The 26,788-nt window shown below is 50.6% G+C and overlaps 1 protein-coding gene across 1 annotated transcript in view; it reads left to right on the plus strand.

Annotated features, from left to right (window-relative positions):
* The window catches only part of COL15A1 (collagen type XV alpha 1 chain), a 108,012-nt gene that overhangs the window by 35,772 nt on the left and 45,452 nt on the right, over nt 1-26,788 (plus strand). The window contains exons 3-11 of the mRNA XM_042912235.1: nt 2,302-2,849; nt 4,479-4,553; nt 6,100-6,180; nt 11,646-11,793; nt 15,769-15,878; nt 17,937-18,092; nt 19,197-19,349; nt 21,349-21,498; nt 21,975-22,118. Of these exons, the coding sequence (XP_042768169.1) occupies nt 2,302-2,849; nt 4,479-4,553; nt 6,100-6,180; nt 11,646-11,793; nt 15,769-15,878; nt 17,937-18,092; nt 19,197-19,349; nt 21,349-21,498; nt 21,975-22,118 (1,565 nt within the window). The remainder of the gene's footprint in view (nt 1-2,301; nt 2,850-4,478; nt 4,554-6,099; nt 6,181-11,645; nt 11,794-15,768; nt 15,879-17,936; nt 18,093-19,196; nt 19,350-21,348; nt 21,499-21,974; nt 22,119-26,788) is intronic.

Consider the following 26,788-nt stretch of genomic DNA (forward strand, 5'->3'; position numbering starts at 1 on the left):
ACACACACGCAGGCTAGCTGCTGACTTTGTGTGGCCTTCTCTGGGGGTGCTGGGGAGTGGGGCACTGGAGTCAGGGCATCTCTTTCTCTCCCATTCTCCAGGGAAGTTTGGGTTTTCCTCGATCACCCAGAGCTTCAGTTGCACCGTCATGCTGCTAAAGGGTCATTGGCATGGCAGGCCGATTAGGTTGGGCTACCCCCAGGCCCCTGGGACAGAGCACCCCCCCCGCCCCCCGCCACCCGCCCAGCTTATGAGACTGGGCAGTGAACCAACCTGAGGTCAGACCAGTCACGGCTTGAAAACACCTGCCACTTTTACTGTGTAACTCAGGGAGTCATTCCGTCTTCCCAAGCCTGGGCTCTTCATCCGTAGGGTGGGAGACTGGCAGTCCCCGGGGCTGCAGTGAGGACTAAGTAAAATCCCGTATGAAAAACCCGGTTGTTTTTATATTCTATATGGGGAGTTCAGGAGCACAGAGACAGGGTGTCCAGGCCACCCCCCCCCACCCCATCTTGGCCTCCTTTTCTCCCTGTCAGCACAGTTGTGGCAATAACTCGGGCTTGCTGAGTGGATGTAATAAAAGGAAAGAGTAGTGAATGTTCAATGCATTGCCACCCTATTTACCAGGGTTACGTGGATGGTGTCATTTCATCATTTTCGTGGGGCCCATATCGTTGAAGGAGACCCAGTCTTGGAGCAGTGAAATGACTCACCCAAGGTCACACAGCTGGTTAGTTGTCCAGTCAGACAGGGGCAAAATGTAAACTGAAAGGCAGGCTTGATTCGTCAGACAGGGCTTTACTCATGGCGCTCTTGAGTGGCTTGGGTCTTCTCTGGACACAAACCCAAGTCCCCCGTGGTCACTCAGGCTCTCAGGATCCTCTGGCTTTTGGCCGTAGCCCAGGCAGTCACCAGGTGTCTGCTCTGCCCCTTGGTCTCTGGGGAAGGACCCTGCTCCACTCTGACCCTCCCTCACTCCAGACCTCCTCATGGGGCTGAATCCTCAGGATCTGGCTTCACTTCTGAGGCCATAGGGTCCTGCATGTCCATTGTCCTGCCTGCAGGGGTCCTGTCCACCAGTCCCTGAGACCTGCCTTCCTGTCACACTGCTGGCATGGTGGGTATCCCCTCTGGAGCGGGTGCACATCCCTACAAGCCAACCCAGAATCTGCTCCCAGCGCACCAAGGCTCCTGAGCCTGGGGGCCTTTCCAGGCCGCCACAGTGCAGCCCTGCGGTATCAGTAAGAGCTCAGACTCTGGGGTCAGTTGCCCTGGCTTTGAACCCTGAAGGAACTTACCTTGGGCAAATTTCTTAACTTCTCTTGGAAGTAAAATGAGGTTAACAGCGCCTACCCTCCCAGAGTTGTCGTGAGGATTAAATGAACTGATGTGTGTGAAGAGTTCAGAGCAGGGTCGGGCACAGAATGAGAGCTCAGGGAATGTCCACGATGATGATGGTGATGATGATGATGATGATGATGTGAATTTCATTGCCCTGAGGTTTGGGAACACTTCGCTTTGTCCCTACTTGTCCCCCACACCCTGGGACACTTCAACAGTAGACCTCATTCTAAACAAACAAAACAAACTTACCCAGTTTTATAGAAAGAAATGAGGAACAGTCTTTGAGTCGATGGGAGAACATCATATATTCTAGGAATATTCTAGGAGATATTTTTCAAAGTTTTCCAAACTGTAGGTCAGGACCTTTTAGTGGTTAATGAAATCAATGTAGTGAGTCATTGCCAGGATGCTTTTAAGAAAATAAAAGAGAAGAATTCTGAAACAGAGGAAAATATCAGAGTGCCTGGTGGGTATTAAAAATAAATAATGTTGGGGCGCCTGAGTGGCTCAGTCAGTTGAGCTTCTGACTTCGGCTCAGGTCATGATCTCGCGGTCCGTGAGTTCGAGTCCTGTGTTGGGCTCTGTGCTGACAGCTCAGAGCCCGGAGCCTGCTTCAGATTCTGTGTCTCCCTCTCTCTCTGACCCTCCCCCGTTCATGCTCTGTCTCTCTCTGTCTCAAAAATAAATAAACATTTAAAAAATTAAAAAAATAATAATATTTTCTGAAACATTGGTTTCAGTGTTACAGGTATATGTCTATTGAAGGGGGAATATTGTGTTGCAATGTAAATGCATTTCTTATTGTGGGTCATTGTCAAAAAAAGTTTGAAAGCCAGTAATTAAGGCACTACCGTGGGGTTCCGAGGAATCCCATTTCGCTTGTGAGTTTTTATTTCTTCATTTCCACGCATGGTAGAATATATGTGTAAGGCATGGCCTCTGTCTCCTTCCCTGCAGAATCGGTTTCTCTGGGCCACCTGGACCTCACGGAGCTCATCGGTGTCCCCCTGCCCTCATCTGTGTCCTTTGTCACGGGCTATGGTGGCTTCCCAGCCTACAGCTTCGGGCCTGGTGCCAACGTCGGCCGCCCGGCCAGGACCCTCATCCCTCCCACCTTCTTCAGGGACTTTGCCATCACCGTCACGGTGAAGCCCAGCAGCGCCACAGGCGGTGTGCTCTTTGCTATCACGGATGCCTTCCAGAAGGTCATCTACCTGGGCCTGCGGCTCTCGGGTGTGGAGGATGGCCGCCAGCGGATCATCCTCTACTACACAGAGCCAGGCTCCCACGTGTCCCACGAGGCTGCTGCCTTCCTAGTGCCCGTGATGACCCACAGGTGGAACCGCTTTGCAGTGATTGTCCAGGGCGAGGAAGTGACCCTCTTCATGGACTGTGAGGAGCACAGCCACGTCCCCTTCCAGCGGTCCTCCCGGGCTTTGGCTTTCGAGCCCAGCGCGGGAATCTTCGTGGGCAATGCAGGAGCCACGGGGCTGGAGAGATTCACCGTGAGTCCAAGCCTCGCAGATCAGGGAGGCCAGTGGACACCACGCGATAAACATAAGCAACTATTCCTGTTAATTATTTTTAAAAATATTTTTTAATGTTTATTTATTTCGAGAGAGAGAGAGAGAGATCGCAAATGGAGGGGCAGAGAGAGTGGAGAGAGAGAATCGCAAGCAGACCCTGCAGTGTCAAGCGCAGAGCCTGATGTGGGGCTGGAACTCACGAAACTAAGAGATCATGACCCGTGTGGAGATAGAGTCTGATGTTTAACCAGCTGAGCCACCCAGGCGCCCCCTCGTTATTGTCTTATCCTTACAGCCTCAAGGAGGCGTGTGTGGGTGGTGTGGAGAGTCCTAGTCCTGGAACCCCAAACCTAGATTCCGGTGCTAAGTTTCCAATTTAGCCTGATGACTTCAGAGTGTGGATTCTCTGGGTTTTCTTATCTGTACACTAGGATAAGAAGACCTACACCGTGGAGTTGTAGATTTAAGTGGGATAGCCTGAGTGGAAGCTCTTTGTGCATTTTTAAAAAAATGTGTATTTATTTTATTTTTGAGAGAGAGAGAGAGAGAGAGTGGGGGGGGGGCAGCATGAGCAGGGGAGGGGCAGAGAGAGAGGGAGACACAGAAGCTGAAGCAGGCTCCAGGCTCTGAGCCGTCAGCACAGAGCCCCATGTGGGGCTCAAACCCGCTAACAATGAGATCGTAATCTGAGCTGAAGTGGGATGCTTAACCGACTGAGCCACCCAAGTGCCCTCTTTGTGCATTTTTAAGGCATTAGAAAAAGAGGAAGGCTTATTATTCCTTCAGTGACTTTTCCTTTGGAGAGGGGCAGCGGTTACATTGAAGTAATTTCTGCAAAGGTGGAGTAAGCTAGAATGCCAGAGTGACAGGTGATTTCTCTCTCACCTTTTAGACAATGTGCCCTGAAAAAATAGCAGAAAATTGACTTTCCTGTCAAAATGGGCTTTTATGAATAAGCCATTCTAAAGAAAATCCCTATGTTATTGTAGTCACACATTTAGTCAGCACCCATGCTTCTGATACCTCACCTAACTGGTACAGGACGGTTCCATGTGGCAGAGCTCAGGTATATTTGCAGTACGTGGGGACACAGTGAGTGAATCTTAAGAAGCTAAAACCCAATTACAATTTTTCAACACTGACTTTGGAAGCCTCATGGAGAATGAACTGTCAGGTGTGGAGAGAGGAGACAGGAGTGGAGGCAGGAGGCTGGCTGGCCGCTCTTCTTCCCAGGAGGCCTTCCAGCCAAGAAGCTTCATGCTCCAGGGGAGAGACACTCTGGGAGTGGGGAGACGTGCATCTTAGGGCCTGCCGCGGACAGGTTGGGGACCTGGGGCCAGTTAGGAGGCTGCTGTGGCAGTCCGTGCTTGGAACCCAGTACTCCCCAGGGGCCTCCCCAGGTAGTGGAGCTCATATTACATTGGCCCAGGGAGAGTCCCCCTAAATGAGAGTGGGCCAAGGGTGGCTCCACTGTCACGGCCACAGGCAGCACATTCTCGCACCCGTCCTTCCCCTTGGTCTTCTCCGTTACAGAACAATCGTGTTTCCCACTAGCGGTCACGCTGTAGATGTACAAGTGGTGGCTTCTGACCCTCTGCTTTTCCCCAGGGCTCCATACAGCAGCTCACTGTCCACCCGGACCCCAGGACCCCTGAGGAGCTGTGTGAAGCCGATGAGTCCTCGGTGAGCCCCCACCCCCAGCAGCCAGTCGGCCAGGGAGGGTTGGGTGCCCAGGCAATTCCTCTTCCCCAACGTCATGGAGTCTCTAAAATCTCTCAACTTGTCAAGCGCTGCCTCAAGTCCTATTTTGGGCTTTTTGGATTTTTTTTTTTTTTTTTTTAAGTGCTTCAGCTATCTTATTTGTGGGGGGAGGGGAGATTGTGTTTCTTGTAAGGTGTTAGGCTCTTCTATGGCTGTGGCAGTCAGTGGCCTGGTTTCCAGACTTCCTGCCAGGAAAGGGTGTCAGGATTCTAAAATCAAAGTTAAAACTCTAAGACATGAGTGTAAATTCCTATAAAAACGAACCTAAATTTAGCTTTTGTGCCTGGCAAATGAATCAGTTCCTAAGTTGGGGGTGGAATATGGTAGGCAGGGAAAAAAGATGGGCCCTTCCGCTCCTCCCCCCTTCCCTTCTGTCCCTCCCCCTTTTCCCTCCCACTTTGCCCTCCCCACCCCCACCCCCCCCACCCCCCCCGCCTGTCCCTGCTAGGTGACAGTCCTGGGGGGTGCTGGACATAAAGGGATACACTGGCACCTGTCTCTGTCCTCCAGCTGCTCACACACACTTAACACGCTCCAATGCAGTGACAAAGCTGAGGGTGACTGGAACACCGGGGAGGTCCTCAAACCCAGGTTCTCTGGCTCGGGTGGGGGTGGGGGCACAAAGGTGAAAGAAGAGGAACCAGACTAGGTGAGGGGGGGCTGATGCCTGGCCAATGACAAGGGAATGTTAGCCAGATGAAGAAGAAAAGGCATTTCAGGCAGAAGCCATAGCCTGCTGCAAAAAGTCGGAGGCAAACAAAGCATTCTTAGAACTTTGGGTGCTGTCAACCCCAAAGCAAAGCATAAGTTGATTTCATTCATTTAGAAACAAAGCAGAAAAGCCCTTCGGAGGTAGAATTTGGCTCTGTAAGAATGTCTGCACTCCCTGAGGCCACGATCCTGGCCTGACATTCAGATAAAGCCGGGAGCAGGGAAACCTTATGTATATTCATTCCTTTCTCTGCAGTGCTGTGAGTACTGGAAAAGTAGAAGCAACCCCAGAGTCCAAGAATAAGGCATTATTTACAAAATGATGGCCCCCAGGCCCTTTGGCTGACATTAGAAGGCTAATTAGGAAGAAGAGGTAGCAACAGGAAGACATTCTCTGTTACTGTTCTCCACTGTGTAATTCCATGATTCTGGTGACAGCCACGCAAGTGGGAGGGCCTTTGGCAGGGATTGAAGGGACCTAGACAAAACCAAAGTAGGTATGTTAGAGACTGTCCATTGATTGTAGCTTTTTGTTTGCGTGAGCAATAAAATGTGGAAGGAACAGCAAAAAGAGCCAAGCCTGTGCACTGTACACATTCTCTCTCAGTTCCGCTCTTCCTGTCTCTTTTTCCCTCTTATGCACACACACACACACACACACACACACACACAGAGTTTCTCCAAAGGAGTCATCTTATGTGACTTTCCCACTTGTCAACTGCTACCCCTGTGCCCGGCATGATTTATCTCCATACAGGGGTCGGGAGAGACCAGCGGGCTTCAGGAGACAGAGGGAGTGGCCGAGATCTTAGAAGCTGTCACCTACACTCAAGCCCCGGTGAGTACTGGCTGGTAAGCCATACCTTCTCTGTCAGCTTTTAGAGGCTGAGTGCCCAGAGCCTTAGGTCTGACATCTCTGTTCTTAGATCTGTGACTTCCATTGTTGGCTCATCTGGGCAGATTGGGAAAGTCCTGGCCGAGGGCATTTTGCCAGATCTCCAGTGCACTGGAATGCCAGTTGTCTCCCGGCCACCTTGTGCTGTGGCCACAAGAGGACTGTCCAAAGGCAGATATTGTGTCCTACTGCCTCCAAGCTCTGTGAACTTAGCAAACACATTCAACCTCTCTGAGCCTCAGCTCCTCTTCCATAGAGTGATAATCAGAGTCCTAGCTCCTGGGGTTGATGTGAAGGCCAGATGACGCAGTGCAGGGCCGGGTCTCAACCCAGTGTCTGGCATGAGGGAAGTGGCCCTGAATGGGAGATGATGTAGCATTTGCTCCAGGCACTGGGCTGTGAGAAAGAAGTCAGGGCTGCCACTCCTGTGAGATGTAGAGTCTTCTCAGGAGCTCCCGTCTGGCCCCATGGGAAAGGCAGCCATCCTCCCAGTGGTTGGGGCCTCCTCCCTCCTGGGAATCCACCCTGTGGCCTAGACAAGGAAGTGGTTTTGAAAGCACTGAGTCAGACTGTGGAGACAGCGGGAGCCCATTTTTAATGAAAACAAGCCAACAGCATCTGAGTCATTGAACACAGAGGCCCGGTAATCTGGCACATTCTATAGACTCATCTCCGATAAAGGAAAAGAAGGAGGTAGAAATAAGGCAGAGGCTATAAATTATAGATTATAGACCTGTGGGAACAGAGGTTTGGGTAGGGCAGAATAGAATTGTAATCTGTTAGTGCTCTTTCTGTAGAGAGGTATATGGAAAACTACCCTTTGCAGGGCAAACTGAGACCCAGGCAGGGGAAGAGACTGGCCCTTGGGTACCTGGGCAGAGCTGAAGCTACAGCACGGGTCCCCTGATGCCCCATCCAGGGTTCAGGCCACAACCCTGTGCTTCTGGCCTGGGCAGTAGTGCAGAGGTTTATCCCCAGGACCACAGCCGATTCGAGGGCAGCTGAGATGGAAGAGGCAAAGGTCCAAGGTGGGCTAGGTGGCAGTGGGGAAGGTGGCTGGTCTGGGCAGTGTTGGAACCCTGTGTGCCACGGCTCTTGGCCACCCTGTTGGCATGTCCAGGGCACATGCAGCAGGGCACAGAGTGGTGGTCCTTTGGGCCTTCTGGCCTGATGTGGTGGTACCCCCAGTGCACCAGTTCACAGGTAGGAGTGAGGCCAACTCAGGCAGAGATGCCAGTAACCCACGGTGGCCCTGCGAGAGGGACGGGAAAGGGGAGTGAGGTTTGAGAGCATGAGATGATCGTGGTGACGGGGACTGGTCAGGGAGGGCTTTCTGGTAGAGGAGGCGTTGGAGCCAGGCAGCTCTCAAGAGGGGTAGAGACAGAGAGGGGACGGAAGAGAACCAGGATTTCCCCATACCTACCGTGGCTCTGCTGCTTTTGTATACATGACTTAATGTAATCCTTACAACAACTGTGTAAGGGAACTGACAGCAGACACTTGGAGAACAGGGTGGCTTTGCTAGGGTCATGCAGTGGTGAAGTCAGAACCTTGGACTACAGTACTGCACGTGGGGGCACACCGCAGCCGGGAGGAAGTGTCCGGAGAAAAGTGATTTGATGGACTCTTGTTCCTAGATTTCCCAACCCCACTCTCCCCAGTGGTTTTAAGAGAACTGGTGCATACCAGGGTTTCACCAGGTGTGGTTTAGCTCTGCCGCTTGCTGTTTATTGACCTTGAATCAGGAACTTTTTCCCACTCAGTTGAGATGGAGCATGGCTACTTCATAGGCTAGCGTGAGTTACATGACCCTCGTGAAACCTGGGTGGGACTCAGCACATGACAGCCCTCAGTTTATGGCGGTGGCTGTCATTAGTCCTGACTGATAGGCTTATTGTGCCAGAGTGCCCTGTTCCCCTGGGGGTCCCCTTCCCACCACCTGCTTCCTGCCTGGCTGGTGACTGGGGCTGCCGGAGCATGCCAAAGCCCTGTAGCTGTCCTCAGTCCTTAACAGAATTCTCTGTGGGCTGTGGGCCCTGATGCTAACTTGCCTGTTCCTGGTATCAGAATCCCTTTCGCAGGTACCTGCACAGCATTCACTTCCTTTGCCATTTGCAGGGCGGTGTTTTTCCATTAATTCTTCAGAGGAGGCACTGAGGCACAGAGGGGTGAAGAGCTTTGTCCCCAGGGCTGCCTGGCTTGGAGGGGGACAGAGCCAGGTCTCCAGCTTGGGTCCAGATCCTAGAGCTCCGTCAGTAATGTCACCATCTCCTGGAAAAAGCTCTGTGGCTCCCTCTATGCCCCGCCACCCCCCCCCCCCCCCGCCACCCCAGGACAGGGAGTTTCCCTCCTCTCTCAGACGTTCCCCTCCTGTCTCTGTCTTCTCTCTTGGAATGAATCTCACTTTCCTGTCCTCACCCTTTCCAATCTGCCACCCTGCAAGACACAAGCCATGACCAGCGAACTGAATCATGGACTGCCTAAGCAGTTAGGGACTTAAAAAGCCAGCCCTCCTCACCTCTTTCCCCATTTAGGGCAGGAGTCCCTGCTACCCCGTTCTTCTCCCCTGCTAAGTCAGCTTCTGTTGACACACCTTTCCATTTCTGGAAAGTTCTATCATGCCTAGTTAGAATTAATGTCCCCACGGTTCTCAGCTCTGGCTGTGCATCAGAATCACGTGTGTGTCTTGGCAGGTGGTGGGGGGGCCATAGTGGGGGGACAGTTGCTGCCTACCTGGACATTCGGATTCTGGGGGAGTGAGGTCCACCAAAGTGTAAAAGCGCTGCAGGTGATTCTGATCCACAGCCAGGACCTCTTTTCCAGCCACACCCAAATGCTCACAGTTTCCCAGACTCTATACATTGCATCCCTTCATCCAGGCCCCAGTGGTCTGTTTGCCTAGAGGGCCCTTCCCCCGCCCTCTCCTACCCGCCCCACCTGGCCAATTCCTACTTTTCCTTCAGGATCCAGTCCACAGCCCCTCATCAGAGCTTCCCTCCTGCACTTGGGTCTCACTTCTGCTGTCCCACGTGTCACAGTCAACCACATTGTGTCTGGGTCTGGTCTCCCCATAGTCCAATAATTGAAGGGCAGATGCTCTGCCTTATTTCTTCATTCTCTATCCCCCGGGATCACCTAAGGATCTGGCGCACAGGAGAGCCTCAGGAAATACGTGTGGAATGAGTAACTCTGTTGTTGAGAGAGAGGCCCAACAAATCTCTACACTTTTAATACAAAGTCTATACACCCGACAGCCCCGTTGTGTCATAGACCACACTGGTTCCACATCCACACTAGCCCCTGAAAACCACAGCCATCTGCTGGAGGCAGGACAGCTGCCCTAACCACCGAAGGTCGGCTTACCAGAGTCACGCTCTGCCTTGAACAGGGCATTATAGCTGACTTCTTGGGAGTGTGACAAAAGAGGGTTTGGGCTTGACAGGCTGGAGTCAGGGATTTCATACAACAGAACCTTTGCCATCCTGAGTAACAGAACTCAGCCCGTTGTTCCCTTGCTATCCTGTTTCTCATACCCCCACCTGCCTGCCTTGTCCCAAAGCTCAGGTCCCCTACGGGACACCATCAGAGAAGCACTGCAGGGTGCCCAATGCTCCTGGAAGGGAGAGAAGAGGAAGTGCCCGGGGCAGGGCCCTTACCACCCTGCTGGGTCACCACCACAGCTGGGGAAGTGTGGGGAAGACCACTTGGGAGTTCTCCACAGCCTTCCTGCGGTGGCACCTACTCTCTGCTGCCACCCCCCGCCCTGGTCCTGCCTCTGTAGTGCAGCCTCCCGGTCTCTTGGCCTAAACCTCAACTCTTTCAACCCTCAGATCCACGCTCCAGTTGGTGTCAGGATGAACTCCCCACAGCACAACACTTCTCTTGAGCCTGATATCCCATGAAGGCCCCAGGTCCAAGGCCAAACTTCTCACCAAAGGGCCGGCCTCCCCGCTCTCTGCCTCTCCTGGCTCCGGCCCCCTGCTTCCCTCCTCCAATCCTTGAACCCTCACCAGGCGCAGGTTGCCAGGCCCTGATGATGCTGTGTCCTTTCTTACCCAGCACCTCCCTCCTTCCCTGGCTGCTGAAGTTCTCCTCATTCTTCAACGCCCAACGTCTTGGAGGTTTCCATTCCTGCTTCTACCCTGGAGAGTTTACGCTACAGTAACCTAGATTTTGTTTTTCAATACATATATAGTCCATAATCGTTACTGAAAAAACTGCCAATTGCAGATGAGCAAAGCAGATAAAAAATCACCTCTAATACCAACACCCGGAGAAAAGCACTATTGAGGTGCTGTCCTTTCTCAAAATTTAAAATTCCAGTGATGTTGATAATAGCTACCATTGATGGGTTCGTACTATGGGCCTGGCTCAGTGCTGAGCATCTCCATGCATTTTCTAACCTGAGAGTATTACTATTGTCCCGTTTTACAGAAGAGTGAAGTTACATGACTTGCCTGACAAAATGTGGCCAGTAAGTGGAGAGCAGAGATTTGACCTAGATTTGACTGTAAGAACCGAACCATTAAATCCCAAGTTACGGTGCCCATAAGAATCCCCTTTGTTCTGATGGACCAGAGATCCACTGTTTGTACACTGGATTTTGGCACTAAGGAAGTAACCTATTACTAGTCAGGATAGGCAAGTCATGTGACCATTAACAAATCAGCCCTAATACCTCAGTGGCTGAATTTTCTTATTCATACCATGGGTCCAACACCAGTCAGCAGGATCCTTCCATTCACCGCCCTCAACCACTTGAACTCAGAAAGGGATGAGGCTGGGTCTAGGGTTCCTGGATCTTGGGATGATATCATGACATTCATGGCCCCCCATCACCATTTCCATCTAGATCTTGAAGATGCTCTGTGTTTCCAACTGTTGGGGGTTTTTGTCTGTTTGTTTTTCTCTACTTGGTAAGGTTAGTCTAGACATTGTCTGACTTTGGAAAAGTGACACAGACCCTAAAGTTTCCTTGGAAGGAAATCACACTCATCTTCTATTTCATAGGTGTTCAGGACACATCTGGGAGCGGATGTATATGGTGCTCACTGAGTGCAGCCTGGTTCATTCATTTGTTTACTCATTCATTCCCTCATCTAACAGAGCTTTATTGGGCACCTCCTCGGTGCTGGCCTAGGGCGCAGGGTCCTTGTGCTGGAGCTTCAGCCAAGATGAGCAGAACCTCTCTGTAAATGGAACAGAACTCAATTCCCCCAGCACATACCTTTTTCAGGCTCTGGGAGGTTCAGTAGTTGCCTATGTACGTGGCAGGCGGGTCCAGCCATTTTTCTGGGTTAGTTCAGCACCTTGTGGATATGTTATTTTCTTCAGTGATAATCACTGCTGTTTTTTTTCTGCTTCCCTCCCAAGTAAATCCTTTTGGGTCTCATTTTTCCTCCCTTCAGTCTAAAGAAGCAAAAGTGGAACCCATAAACACACCTCCGACTCCATCCACTCCTTCTGATGATGGGGAGCTTTCCGGAGAGCCTGTACCTGAGGGGACTCCGGAAACCACCAACTTGAGTGTCATCCTGCACAGCAGCCCTGAGCAAGGCAAGTCCCTGATATGCCTTCATATACGGTGGTCTTTTAGTAAGTGGTTACTGTGTACCCAGCCTGGGTGATGTATGCAACGTAGAGCATCTCATTTAACTTTCCCCTCTGTCCTTTGAGGAAGGAATGCTAACCATTCTCATTTTATAGACAAGACGGGGAGATCAAGTCAGGTTGGGTTACCTAGCTGAGGCTCTTTGGCTTGTAAATGGCATGGCTGTGTTTGAACTTGGATACTTTAATTTTTTTTTTTAACATTTGTTTATTTTTGAGACAGAGAGAGACAGAGCATGAACGGGGGAGGGTCAGAGAGAGGGAGACACAGAATCTGAAACAGCCCCCAGGCTCTGAGCTGTCAGCACAGAGCCCGACGTGGGGCTTGAACTCACGGACCGCGAGATCATGACCTGGGCCGAAGTCGGCCACTTAACCGACTGGGCCACCCGGGCGCCCCTGAACTTGGATACTTGAACTTTTAACTCCCAGACTCCAGTAGGGACTGAGTTCCAACAGAAAAGCTTACAATAATTATTGCTGCATAATAAATACCTACTGTGTGCCAAGTATTTACATACTTTATCTCCAATCCTGATAATACATCTCCCAGATGGTATTATTGGCCAGGATTTTATGGGTGGGAAAACCAATGCTTGGAAAGGTAAGTGACATGCTCACAGTCACACAACTAGGGAGGGTTGGGACCGACCCAGTGCTCAGGCCTGACTCCAGAATCCTCACCCTTTCCAGCTTCGGCCACAAACTCCTGACTCTCAGAGGATAAGATCGAGTCATCTAAACTCCTACGTGGCTCACGTGGGAAACTGGTGGCCAGAGAGGGGCAGGTGCCCAGCAGGTCAGCGGCAGCCCCTGGGGGAGGTGCTGGCCTCTTGGCTCCCCATCCAGGGCTCTCACTCCTAACTCTTATTCCACGAGCTGTGCAGAGGACACTGGCCAAAACCCAAGATCTGATGTGATCCCCTGGGCAGCAGCTTGACACGTCCCAAGGTCTGAGATTGGTCTGTGCTTTCTGCCTTTTATCAGAGGGGTGGCCATTCCATTGAAGGTACTGCCCGTGCCAGAGCACCAAAATGCAGGGCAGGAAAAAAAGGGCCAAAAACCACTCAGACTGCCTGGAGGAGGGATTGGTTGGGCATATTGTATTCCATTCATATGTACAGCCTTGAAATTGGAGATGCAGAAGATTCAGTGTCCCAGGGACGCGCTCATGGTATACTCCATGAAAAAAAAAAAGCAGATTTCAAAACTATATGTGTGCTGTAACCCTAATTTTGGATATGTTATTCATATCTACTTGGATATAGCCATGTGGAGCAGTGTATATGTGTGTGTGTTAGAATAACATACAACAAAATGTTATAGGTCATTATCTGGGTGGAAGGATTGTGGGTGGCTGTTCTTTCCTCTTTTTACTTCTGTGTTTGACAGGTCTTCTGCAGTCATATGTATCATTATTCCTTTTACCTCTGCCATCAGTAAATGAGCGTTACTTTAAAAACGAAATTGGGAGGCGCCTGGGTGGCGCAGTGAGTTAAGCGTCTGACTTTGGCTCAGGTCATGATCTTGATGCTCGTGGGTTCGAGCCCCGCTTCGGGCTCTGTGCTGACAGCTCAGAGCCTGGAGCCTGCTTTGGGTTCTGTGTCTCCCTCTCTCTCTGCCCCTCCCCCTATCATGCTCTGTCTCTCTGTGTCTCAAAAATAAACAAAAACATTAAAAAACAATTTAAAAAATAAAAACTAAATTGGGAAGTGTATGGATGAGAGACGGTATACAGTACCGATTAGGAAAAAATTTGTATAATTATTTAACAAAGTCATAATACAATCACTGAGTCAGGGTGTAGCCGTGGAAAGAGTGGCGACAGAGCAGACACTTTGGACGGAAGCCCTGCTCAGCCACCTATTTGCTGTTGGGCCTGGGACATGTTGCTTAACACTTCCAAGCTTTGGATTCTTTAACTGCCTCCTGGGAGTGTTCCTAATCCCTTCCTCCCCAGGTAGATTCGAGAATTGAACCCAGTCAGGGATGTGGAAGTGGTTTATGAATTGCAAGTGCTGTCCTCCTGGGCCGAATTAGGATCTCTGAGGAGGGGCAAGGAAGTGTGGGGGGCTTCAGGGCTGGGACCAGGGCCTCTCCTAGACTGAGGGGTGAGTGCAAAGGCGGTGGGAGCCAAATGCAGACTGGGAGGCAGGTCCAAGCACAGCTCATCTGTTCCCTGTGATTAGCCAGTCTCCTTAACTGGCAGAGAAAAGGCCAAACGGAAACCATGGAGCTTGCTGAAGTGTTTGTGTTCTGCTGGTTGGGTGGACAGCCCAGATGGTGAGGAGAAAGAGGTCTGAACCCTGAGCCCTCTCCCTGGCTGCAAAAAGCCACCTAGTAGTTTTATTCTAAGCTTTTCTGACATCATCTTGACCCATGGCACCCCCATTCCCCACCCTCCAAAGAGTGGGGACTCAAAGGCATGGGATCTGGCCTGCTGCTTGCACAGCACCCCCTGGTGGCCAGAGCCGGGAGGACGAGAGAGAGTGGTGATGTGTGCTGACAATACATAGTTCACTTCTTACCGTGGGACATGCGTGAGCACACCGTGTGTGCAGATGGCCTGGCATGGGGACAGGCCAACCTGGCTTCAGGGCCCCTCCCAGTCACTTACTTTCTGTGGGACCCTTTTCCTCTTCAACAAAGTGGGGTTAATAATAATAAGGTGCTAACGTGCAGATCAGAGCAACACACCTATGCCATAAGGAGATGGTGGGGAGACTGAAAACGTGAGATTCCTGTCCTGGCTCTGTCCCTGAAGCTGCCAAGTGGTGGGAAGGTCCTTGTAGGTAGGACGGATAGGCTAGTGGCAGAATGAAATGAGACACTGCAAGGGACATGCTTAGGCTGGGGCCCCACCCACTAGCCTGGGGCCCAGCCCATAACAGGCGTGTATTCATATTAGTATAATTTGTTTTTCTTTGCTTTAGGACTCCATTTGTTTTTTATTTTTATTTTTATTTTTTTTTAATGTTTATTTATTTTTGAGACAGAGAGAGACAGAGCATGAACAGGGGAGGGTCAGAGAGAGAGGGAGACACAGAATCTGAAACAGGCTCCGGGCTCCAAGCTGTCAGCACAGAGCCCGATGCGGGGCTCGAACCCATGAACCGCGAGATCATGACCTGGGCCGAAGTCGGATGTTCAACCGACTGAGCCACCCAGGCGCCCCTCCATTTGTTTTTTAAATTGCAAAAGAGATATGTGCTTGTGCTAACAGTTCAATCAGTGCAGAGTTGTATGAATCCCCCAAGATAGTAGTTTCCTTTCCTATCCTCTGGCGGAAACCAATATTAAGCATTGTGGGTTAGCCAACTGTGTGTGGCATGTCTGCACACACACACACACACACACACACACACACACACACGTATCTGTATATTACACACATTATTTAATAATTGCATTAAATATATAATGATGATTATATGTATAATGATAATAACACAAGTAAACTCATATAGTTTTTTTTTCCCTTTACCCATATAGAACCACTGACAGTGAACATTTATCAATTGCTAACTATATTGAGGGGCTGTCCTCAATGCTCTTTCTGCATTAATGTATTTAATCCTTATAAGCACATAGTCTTCAGAACAACCTTGTGAAATAGGAATTGTTATTTCCGATTTGCGGATGAGGATCCTGAGACACAGGTTAAACGACTCACCACGGGTCACGTTTCTAGTAAGTGGCAAAATGGGGTTCCCACTCCGCAGCTGGTGCCAGAACCCGTGATCAAAGCACAGTGTAAAATTGCCCCTCAACATCTGTTTTTCTGCAACTTGTTTTTATTTCCTCTTAATCCTTAATCCTGTATTATGGACATTTTTTTCAAGTCAGTAGATAAAGAGATACTTCATTTTTTTCCAAGATTGCAAAGTGCAGTTATTAATTGCAGAATGGCTGCTTCCTTAGGGTCTGGTGAGATCCTGAACGACACACTGGAGGGAGTTCATACTGTGGACGGTGCCCCCGTTACAGACGTTGGCTCGGGGGATGGGACCCTCATCCATGTCACTGAAGAGGTGAGTGAAGAGTTCATTTCATTTGCTAAGTCAGTAGTAAGTTTGCTTGTTTCAGACTTGCTGGTGGCTTGCCTTGGGCACCATAAAGAAGGAGGAGGGTTTTAGTTGGATGTCATGGGGACTGCCTCCCTCCTGCTGCTACAGAGGAGGGCAGACTCGGGGCCCCAGAGGCTCACCAGGGATGCACGAAGACAGGAGAGGTGCAGCAGAAGCCTGTCCTCACATCTGCATGGCGCTGAGCACCGGGTCCTCCCTACGGTACCCACCTCCCTCCTGCTCATTTCTGAAGATAAACAGCCTTATCCACCCTTTGAGCCCCTTTAAGACAGAATCCGATGGACTGCACATGTGTCCACCCCATTGTTGTGTACTCGGCTTTTATACTCGCAAAGCCGGTTTTCTAAAAGCTAGATACAGTAAGGTGCGAAAGTAAAGCACATGTGTTTTTCTCACAGCCGGCTCTGCTGAAAACCCACAGGGTCAGCTCATTCTTTCTGCTCTCCTGGGATGAAACTGAGACACGTCTCATGCTCTCTCAGTCACTATCTGATAATAACCTATTTTCACAGCTATTTCCAAAGTTCAGTCCAACAAAATACCAAAATTCAGTTCCTTTGTCTCCCAAATCCCAAAGAACACGTATCCAGCTCACCAAATGATTTGTAGTGGGGAAAAGGGAGGGGAAAGTCCCAGCACACTGACAATTCTCTCCAAAGGAATTTTTTACCTTTTCCTATATAGCCCAGAGGCAGGTAGTAGGCCTACCCTGATGAACTGATTTCCTTTCCTTGTCTCTTAGCCCGTCCCACACAAGTGGTCTGCTTGCTTCTTCCAGCGCATGGAAGTGTACTTAATTGTACAATGAATTAGTTGTTTTTTTAAAATTTTACTTATTTATTTTGAGAGAGAGAGTGCTTGTGAGTGAGGGAGGGGCAGAGAGAGAGAGGGAGGGAGAGAGAGAATCCCAAGTAGTCTCCATGCTGTCAGTGCAGAGCCTGATGCAGGGCTCAAACTCATGAACTGTGAGATCATGACCTGAGTCAAAATCAAAAGTCAGACGCTCACCCAACTGAGTCACCCAAGCACCCCAGTGAATTAATTGTTCCTAATTGTACTTTATTGTATAGGCCTTTGGGACTCCAGCTAAATTTGAAGCAGAAAGAGTCTCATTTTGAAAATCTGTGACATCTTTTTTTCTCTCTTTTTTGGGGAGGACAGTAATTCTGCAAGGAATTCATGCTGTAGGAAAAAAGGGTTCTGTGGTCAAATATGCTTGCGAAATACTCTGTTATGTAGTATATAGCATGTCTTACAGATTCCTTATAAGTCTTGTAGCAAGGAAATCTAACTTTGATCGGCTTAGTGTTTTTAGTGTCTAAAAGAACTACTTTTTGCAAAACAAAATTATACAGAATAACCTGTGTCCCGCCCCCAAGTTTAAAAGAAAAAAAAAAAAACCTTTGGAAACTGAGATAAAACCTAGTTTTAAAACCTAGCCAAAATTGCTGTTGCTATTTTGTGCATCTGCTTTGTAACCTCCGGAGAAGGGTATGCATTTCCCAGGGAAACTGAGTCACAGGGAGGGGGGAAGCATGGAGTTCAGTCTGGAGAAGGCTGGGGAGGTCAGAGCTGCTGCCCACACATCTCTGAAGCACCATCAGGGGCAAAGACATTCACTTGTTCTTACAGCTTCTGGATGGGCACATAGGGGAGGTCACAGGGAGGCAGATGCTTCTAGATAGAAGTGTTTAGAGCTGGAGCAGGGCTGGCTCAGGAGACAGGCATCACTGGTCACTGGCATGTGCAAACAGATGCTTGGAATCAACCAGCAGATACAGTCATCTTGTAGTCTCTCCTGTCCCTGGGATTCTGGGATTCTGGGACTGTCATGGGGCTGCAGTGAAGTCAAAGATAAGAAAAGTGCTTTGAGAAAAAGAAGCTAGAGAAAGGCAAGCTGATAGAGAGAGGGGTGTGGGCAGTCTGTTCTCTCCAGCCACAGGCTTGTTGATCAGGGCCACGGACTCAGTGATGTGGTCCCTCGCGATGCTTTTGTTCCAGAGTGTGCACACTGAAGAAGGTTTGGCAGCCACAGCAGCGGCCGGGGAGATGGAGGTGCCCATCAGCACCGCTGGGGAAGCGGAGGCCAGCAGTGCACCCACCGGGGGGCCAGCCCTGTCCTTGTCCACTGAGGACATGGGGGAAGGCGTCACTCCAGTGAGTAGCTCAGAGTCCATTCTCCACCTCACCTGTTTCTGAGGGGTCGTGGGCATCTCTGTGGGAGGAGTCACTGGGTTTCCTTACCAGTCTGCAGAATTCAGAGTGACAGCCTTGTGGGATCAGATCTGAATAGACATGGATTCGGAGGCTGAGGCATCTATTGACTCATCCAGGTGTTTGTGGAGTGATGTGTTGTGCTGTGCACAGGTGCATAAGATAGACCAGTTCTTGGGAACAGAGTGGTAAGAGGCGCAATAGGAGAAGCACCAAAAGGGGCCGAGGGCCCAGATTTTGGGTCCTGCAAGCCTTCCTGGAGAAAGGATGCTGAAGGTAAGACCATGAGGACACTTAGAAGGAACCTGGCAGATGGGAGTGAGACAGGTGTTCCAGGAGGGACGCCAGCAGGAACAGAGCCCTGGGGCTGTTAACACGAACATGCAAAGAGGTCCTGTGTGAGCAAGGGAAGGTAGGGAATGTGGCTGGAGAGGCCTCTGAGACCTGAGAGCCGCGAGTCGGAGCTGGAGCATGTTCAGAAGTGGGGAATCACTGAAGGGCTAATGGCCAAGTCGGAGTAGGATTTAGAAAGTGGAGAAAGGGTGGGAGAAGCAAGCCTGGGGTCTGTGTTGTGGTCTAGGCAAGGGGCTGGGATCGGAGGCTGTGTCGTGGTCCAGGTAAGGGGCTTGGATCAGAGATCAGAGGAAGTGGTCAGTGAGGCCAGCTCACTCCTCTAACGAGAAAGAAAGGTGGGTTTTGCTCCAGCACCATGACTTGGGCATCGGCGAAAGCCCCCCTCCTAGGAGGAGCGAAGACGGTAGGGATCGTGGTGGGTGGCCCTGAGGGTGATGGGGAGGAGCGGGGTGAGCCACACAGGGGGCATGCTGTCCAGGGACTCCTGCCTTGAGTGGTGTGTGAGGTGTGGATTTCTGCATGGGTGCCACATTCGAGGCAGCGGTGTGGGATGAGGTCTCGGATATACAAGCGCTTTGAAGGTGAGGAAGCAACAGGGTGCAGGTGCCCGACAGGCCTCGGCTGTCTGCCGCCTGCAGCCAAGCCGACCACAGTAGATTGCTGCTAGGTCCCTCATGATGCCTTTCCATTCAGGGTGCAGATGCTGAAGAAGGCTCGGCAGCCACAGCAGCTGAAGAGGCCGAGGTGCCCGTCAGCACGGCTGGGGAAGTGGAGGCCGGCAGCGTGCCCACGGCGGGGGTGACCCTCTCTGTGTACACCCAGGGCCTAGGGGAACGGGTGACACTGGTAAGGAGTGCAAAGTGCTGCAAGGTTGAAGTTGCCGCTGGGAGCAGGTCCCAGCCTTCATGCTGTTCCGCACACCCCAAGGAGCCTGGATGGGACACTTCTCTGAAGGGGAGTCGGCCAAGGCCTGGGTACACGTGCGGTGGAGCCCTGTTGGCCTGGGGACCGTGCACACTGGCAGTCCCAGCAGGCCGGTGGGAAGAGAGGCTGGGGACAGGTGGAGAGCCAGCGGCGGGGGCAGTCCCAGGGGCCCATTACCCACCACCTCCACCAGCAGTGGGGCAGGAGCTGGGGCGTGAGTGGAAGAGGTGATGACGGCACAGCCACGGCCTGTTTCCGGGCACAAATGCGGGCTATCAGAGGGTAGAGGAAGGTCAGGGTCCAAAGGCAGGGGCAAGCATTCTCAGCCCTCTTTTTAGGCAGCATGGAGAGTGTTTCCAGCTCATGAAGATGGGATACAGATACAGGACACTTGGCAGGTCTGTCCCTATAATGTCATCATAGTGTCTGTCCTTCAGGTTCTCCAGACTCAACAGACTCCAACCTGGACTCCTCATATCCGCTCCTCTTGTGGTCCCACCTCAAATGATTGGGACCCTCATCCCCTAGTTACCCAATCCAGAATTCTCTTCCCTCTACCTTATTCCCCACATCCTGTCAAGCATCAAGTCTTGTTGAGTTTTTCTCCCTGTTGTGGACCCGCCTCCTTCCCCTGCCCCTTTCCCCATGCCAGGCCGTGGACTGAGACCGCATGTCCCCCATCCAGGCAAGGGCTGAGGTCCCTGCCTCACCTGTCCATGCTCTCCCCCGACTCCTCCTGCAGGGGCAGCCCTGTGCATGGAGCCTTCCATCGCCCTCACTCCAGACCCTGCTCCCCCACCCAGCCACAAGGCCTTGCAGGGTCTGACCTGACTGGCCTTGGTGACCGCATCTTAGGCCACTGTCTCCCTGGTTCTTGGGGCTCCCACCTCACTGACTTTCTTTCAGTTTCTTGAACGTGCCTCTTTCCTTAGAATCTTCCCATACCGTGCCCTCTCTCCCTAGAACCTTTTCGCCCCTTGGCCCTGCCTTTAATGCCAATTTATCCTTCAGAGTTCAGCTCAAACACCACTTTATCATGGAAGGACCATCCTAGAGTGTGAAGTCTCCTCCTCAGACACGTTCATGGGGCCCAAACTTCTCTTTGGAAGGCCTCATCGTAATTGTAATTAATAATAATCTTGGTAAATGGTTCATTCCTGGCTCCCTACAACCATAAGCTCTGAGAATACATCTAGTTCATTGATCTGTCTTTATCCCTGCACATAGATGGTGGGTACTCAGTGGATATTTGCTGCATGAATGGAGGGGATGTCTGGCCATCAAATATCAACAACATTGGCCTTTGAGATCACTCCATCCGTTTGCTCCCAGCCTTTTCACCTTTGGTCCACAAGGGAAACTTTGCAGTGGGGATGCTTACCTGACCAGCTAATAGCGCTTCCGGGCCCCTTGCAAGTTATGTGGATTATTTTCATTAACAAAGTGGCTGCCACCACCTTCTCTACCTCCTCTTCCCCCTCCTCCTTCTTCTTCTCTTTCATCTCTCATCTTTGACCCCTCATTCCTTATCCTTCCCCTTCATTTCCTTCCTCCCCCCACTTCTTGAAAAGCAAAGCACTTGTCATGGGGTGAGAGAACTAGGGAGCGAGTATTGACTCAGTAGAAAGCAGCTACCCCGGAGCTAAAGATGTGCAGGCTGAGGCCAGGCCCTCGGCACAGGTGTGCTGTAGGGGAGCCGGGAGGTGGGTGGATTGGCCTGACAGGCGCCCTCCAGCCTGGGGCTCCAGGAGTCCGTGGGCCAAGGCAGGTCTTGCCTGAGCAGAGCTATGGCCGTGTCATCCATCTGGCTGTCTATCTGGCCATGCTATCTATGTGGCTGTGGCTTCCTCCCTGCGCTCACACACCCACTGACCCAGGGGTATAGAAACGGCGGCCGATTCTCATGCCAATTTTGGTTCAGGGTCCAGTCGGTGAAGAAACATTAACAACAGCAGCAGCTGCAGCAGAAGCGTCCCTCAGCACTTCTGAGGAAGAGGAAGCTCGTGGTGTCCCTACAGACGGCCTGGCTCCCCTCGCACCCACAGCGGCCCCTGAGCAAGAGGTCACTTCTGTAAGTGGTTCTGGTATCCCGTCTGCCTCACAGCGGGGAGAGGGGTCAGTGTCACGAGACAGGAACAGTGACTGGCCCTCCCCAGGGGCAAATGCAGCCCTCAGCTTTGTGAGAGCACGTATCTGGGTAGGTGCCGTTCGAGGAAGGCAGGGTGCGGTGGAAGCAGCATGACAGAGCGGGTCAGAGAATCCGAGTCCCGACCCTGCTACCTCCTAGCTTTGTCCAGGAATTTTCTCAAGTCAGAATGGGTTGCTGGGGGCAGGGGGGAAGGAGCGCCCCATCACCAGAGGGGATGCATTTGTTGGAGGGGGATCCTGAGTCTGTGAGTCTGTGCTTTTGCGAATGTGTGGTGGGTAATGACGGTCGAAGGTAAGAAAGTGTTGTGAAACGACAGTCACCCAGACTCTCCGGCAGCTGTGTGCACGTTGCGTCACAGGTAAGGTGAGGTGACTCCTCTTGTTGGTTTTTCTTTCCAGGGTCCTGGCGATGAGGAAGACCTAGCAGCCGCCTCCACGGAGGAGCCCATCCCCGTGGCTGTGGCAGAAGAGCTGGACAGCACCCTCCCTGAGGGGCCCCCACTTCCCGTACCCACAGTGGCTTCTGAAAGAACGGTCACTCCGGTATGTGGCGTTAGAGGCACGGAGATTTGCACGGCCGTTCTTACAGGGGAGAGAAGGAAAGTCCTGGGAGGGACTGCCCCTGGCTGGCTCAGAGCGGGTTTCAGTTTGGTTCATAAAGTTCCAAATTTGGGCATTTGAGGGGCGTCTATCCTGGGAACACACAAGGAAGCTGCAGTATGCAGAGGAAAAAGCAAGAGATAAAAATCTAGGGCACCTGGCTTCATGTCCCAAATCGTCCTCCATTTCAAATGAGAACTTCCTAATAGGCAGAGCTGGCAAAGATGCAAAGACCCCATTTCAAATGTCATGAGAGTCCCATCCTGAACGTGGGGAAGCCTGTAAGACTTGGTGGGGATTCGGAGGTGTGTGTGGGTGACCCTCACGCCCCCTCCAAAGAGAGTTTCTATATTTCTGGGCTATTCCTGTGTGGCCTCTTGCAAACACTTTCTTTACTTTGGGCCTCATTTCCTCAGCTCTCTGGGAGGGTGGCTCTGAGATCATGTCAGAGAATGCAGGTCAGGGAATGTTTGGAAAGCTCTGTACACATGCATGGGGCTGTCACCACTTAACGGCTATAACTTTGTGTTTTAGAATGAGGAAACCTAGTGCTGGTTGTCAGCATGGCGGGTGTGAATCAGAATGAAATGGCTTTCAGATGTCACAATGTTTTTTTAATGTGTATTTATTTTTGAGAGAGAGACAGAGTGTGAGCAGGGGAGGGACAGAGAGAGAGGGAGACACAGATTCTGAAGCAGGCTCCAGGCTTTGAGCTGTCAGCACAGAGCCTGACATGGGGCTCGAACCTGTGAACCTCAAGATCATGACCTGAGCCAAAGTCGGACACTTAACCAACTGAGCCACCCAGGTGCTCCCAGATGTCACTATTTTTTTTTTTTAATATTTATTTATTTTTGAGAGAGCGTAAGCGGGGGAAGGGCACAGAGAGGAGGACAGAGGATCCGAAGTGGGCTCTGTGTGGACCGTCTGACAGCCGTGAGCCCAATGTGGGGCTCAAACTCACAAACCGGGACATCATGACCTGAGCTGAAGTCAGATGCTCAACCAACTAAGCCACCAAGTGCCCCTAGATGTCACTATTTTTAAGAGACAATCTGGTGACCAGATAGGGCATATCAGCTTCTCAACAGCACTTGGTTACCCACGCTTTCAAAGCCTTGACTTGAGCTACAGGCGTGTGACCTGTCACAGTGCTCCAGGGCTGGCCCGTGAGGGGAGGGCCGTGGGATCAGACTCAAGAGCACACTGGCGTCCAGAGTGCCCATTCCTTAAGGACCTCGTCCAGTGGCCCAGTGGTCGTCAGCACTGCTTAACTGTCTCTTTATTTAGAGTCTGTCCATTTGTTTATTGACTTACTCATGGACTCAGCACAGCAATTCAGGGCCTCAGTCCAGACACTTGGAGATAGAGATGGGCATGGCCTCGTTCCTTCTCCCAAGGAGTTCACGGTTGAGGGGCAGGAAATAAGCTGTTTGTACTGATGTTTGTGAAGCACTCTGTGTTCCGAGTTTATCTGACCCTATTCATACCACCTCTGTCTGGTACAAGGTGAATGGGCCCCAGTCTGTCGGTGAGGGTTGTGAGACCTCCAGAAACCTGTCTGCTGTTACATGCCTCGAGGAAGCAGAGCTGACTTTCGAACTGAGGCATGCAGGCCAGCAGAGCTCATGCTCTTGAACTTCCCTGAGAGTGTGGTGAGGTGGAAAGGTGTCAGACTGGGGGCCAGGAGGCCAGGGTTCTTTCCGGGAATGCCACTGACCCGTGATGTGTCCTGAGTGTCAATGTTACCATCTGTAAACAGAGGGAGGTAGACAAGAGCTCTGGTTTTTAACCCTCTCGGTACATTAGAGACACCAGGACATTTAAAATGCTGCAGGTGTCTGAATCCACTGCCAGACCAGTTGAGGAGCCCCTCCATCTGGGGTTCAAGCTCCCAGGAGATTCTACCATACAACTCACTGGGACCCACCCAGCTGGCTGTGATGTCATACATTGTGACTGCCAAAACACCAAGACCATATCCCCCCACAGTGACGCCACATCAGTGCAGCACATGTACATAGAACCAGCCCTCCTTTTTCCTTTTCAGAAACCTTTTATCATGGAAATTGTAAAAATTCACAAAAGGATTTAGAGTACTATAATAAGCCCCCCACATACCTGTGACCCTATGTGAATAAATATCAACTTGCCCGTGTGCTTTATCTCCTCCACCTTCTGTGCCCATCTTTTTGGAGCAGAGATGGAGGCTGGAAATATGTTTAAGTAAATCCCAAATATGGCATCATCTAACTGATGAATACTTTAATGCACATTGCTAATAGTTTGATCTGGGACTCTCCCCTCCAGCGTTAGCCACAATGCTGTCCATCAGTGGTCATTCTGATTGGATGTCATTATCCTTCTAACAACATTAACAATGGTTCCTTCATATCGTCTGATACCCTAGTTGTTAAAAAATGCCTTTTTGCAATTAGTTTGACTCTGGATCCCAACACTTACTACACACTGTGTGTGGCTGATGTGTTTCTTAAGCCTCTTTGGGTCTATGATTGTCTCTCACCTTCCTTTTTCTTTGTGCCATCAATTTGTTGGAGAAACTGGGTCATTTGTCCTTCGATCCCTTGTTTTTTCCACTTGGACAAGTTGGCACTCGAGGGCCTCACCAGACCAGCTGTGTTGGTGGGAAGGTAGATTACTATTTCTGAGAAAGTTCTTTGTCAACACATGTTAACAACTGTAAAACGACATATTATTGATCCAGAAACTTCTGTTCTAGGAATTAATCCTAAAGGAGGTAGTCTTATATGTAAAAAAAAACTGTATACAAATTTGCTAATCTCAGTATTGCCCATAATAGAAAAGAATTGAACACGGTTTAACTAGACAACAGTAGGGGGTTGATTGAATAAAGTGTATTCAAGTAATGGAACATCATGCAGCTATTAAAGTTATACTTCTTAGGAGTATTTAATGATGGGGGAAATACAACACAATGTCAGATGATAAAAGCTGGTTATAAACTTCAGTTACGTTGTGTGGTCTTAACTATTTAAAAGTTGGGGCCCCTGGGTGGCTTAGTCAGATAAGTGTCCAACTCTTGATCTCAGCTCAGGTCTTGATCTCAGGGTCATGACTTCAAGCCCCACACTGGGCTTCGCACTGGGCATGAAGCCTACTTTTAAAAAAAAAAGAAAGAAGAAGAAGAATAGACACGCGCACAAACCCTGGAAGGAAATACCCTCCCTGATTGTTAGTAGTTGTGGCCTCAAAGTGGCAGAACTGTGGAAGGATGGTAGGTTCCTAATACATTTTGGTGTTTTTGCCATGAGCGTATTTACAATGGGAATTTTTAAAAGCTCTAAGAAGAGTTGGGTCGGGGGCGGGGAAGGGGGGAGGGAAAGACAAACACACGGTATTTCATCCTGGCACGTGACTAATAACAGATCACCCCTAAGTGCCTGTGTCAGGAACTGGCAATGAGGTGAAATGGAAGCCTCCATTTGAGCAAATGGTTTAAAAGCACAATAGGGACCAGCCAAGAGAGCACTCACTCTGGAACCTTGTTAGGATCATTATGAATCTCAGAGTCAGCCAAAGAAATGAGTGAAAGGGACATCCACATCTAGCCCTGCCGTAGACCTGTGACAAATTTCTCACCTGTATCTTTGGTTACTCATACATAAAATGGGGTCATAGTACTCGCGTCTCGGGTTGTGCTGGGGATTAAATGAATTAACACGTGAAAAAGTTTACCTAGTGCATGGTACACACTCAACAAATTAGTATATCGAATTATTTTGCAGATGAGGCCCAGAGAGGTTAGGGGTCACACAGGGCCACATTGCTCCCGGGAGATGAGTAGGGGTGAAAACCTTGGTGTCTGGACTTTCTACCTTTGGTTTTTGCAGTGTCCACAACCACCCGTCTTCAGACATGGGTCAGAAGTTGGTCAGCAAGGTCCATGAGGTTCAAATGAGGTCACTCCATTTCTAAGGTCTTCCCACTAGTCGTTTGGCAAATACTATCAAGAGCCTAGTGTCTTCTGGGTGTTAGGGACACAGCAGAGACTAGAGGGCCACACCTCTGTCTTCATGGGGCTCGCTGCAAGGCCCCTGGCCATCCTCAGCTTGCTAAACAGCTCACTCATCAGAGCTGAGCCGCTCCACGTCCCAAATGCATGGACCAGGTTTTAACCACATCTTCTTGTTTTAGGATCAGAGAGGGCATGTGGGAATGGAAGGGCAGGTTGGGCCCAAAGGAGAAAAGGCTGGTGCTGTGACCATTCTAGAGACCACACTGGATCTGGTCATGTGCCCTGAGCATGTTATTTGGGGTTAGTCAATTCTGGTCAAGGAAATAGCAGGAGTACTGAGAGGACTGAGCCCCAAAGAAACCAAATTGAGAGTCGGGGAGACCCACAAAAACATTGTGGGGCTCAATTCTTGCCACATCTTACCAACCAGTGACCTTGACCTCTGCAGCCAGTTTCTCCATCTGTAATCAGAGGGTCCTTCCAATTCTGGTGTTCTGTGGCTAGACTCCAGGCTCTGTCCCTGAATTTTTTCCTGGGAAAGCTTCAGGCAAACGGGAGCTTCAGAGACCTGGGTGTGCTTTTAGTAGTTGTAGAATTTTTGGAGAGATCTTTACCC

Source organism: Panthera leo, chromosome D4, assembly GCF_018350215.1.
Source record: "Panthera leo isolate Ple1 chromosome D4, P.leo_Ple1_pat1.1, whole genome shotgun sequence".
Classification (NCBI taxonomy): domain Eukaryota; kingdom Metazoa; phylum Chordata; class Mammalia; order Carnivora; family Felidae; genus Panthera; species Panthera leo.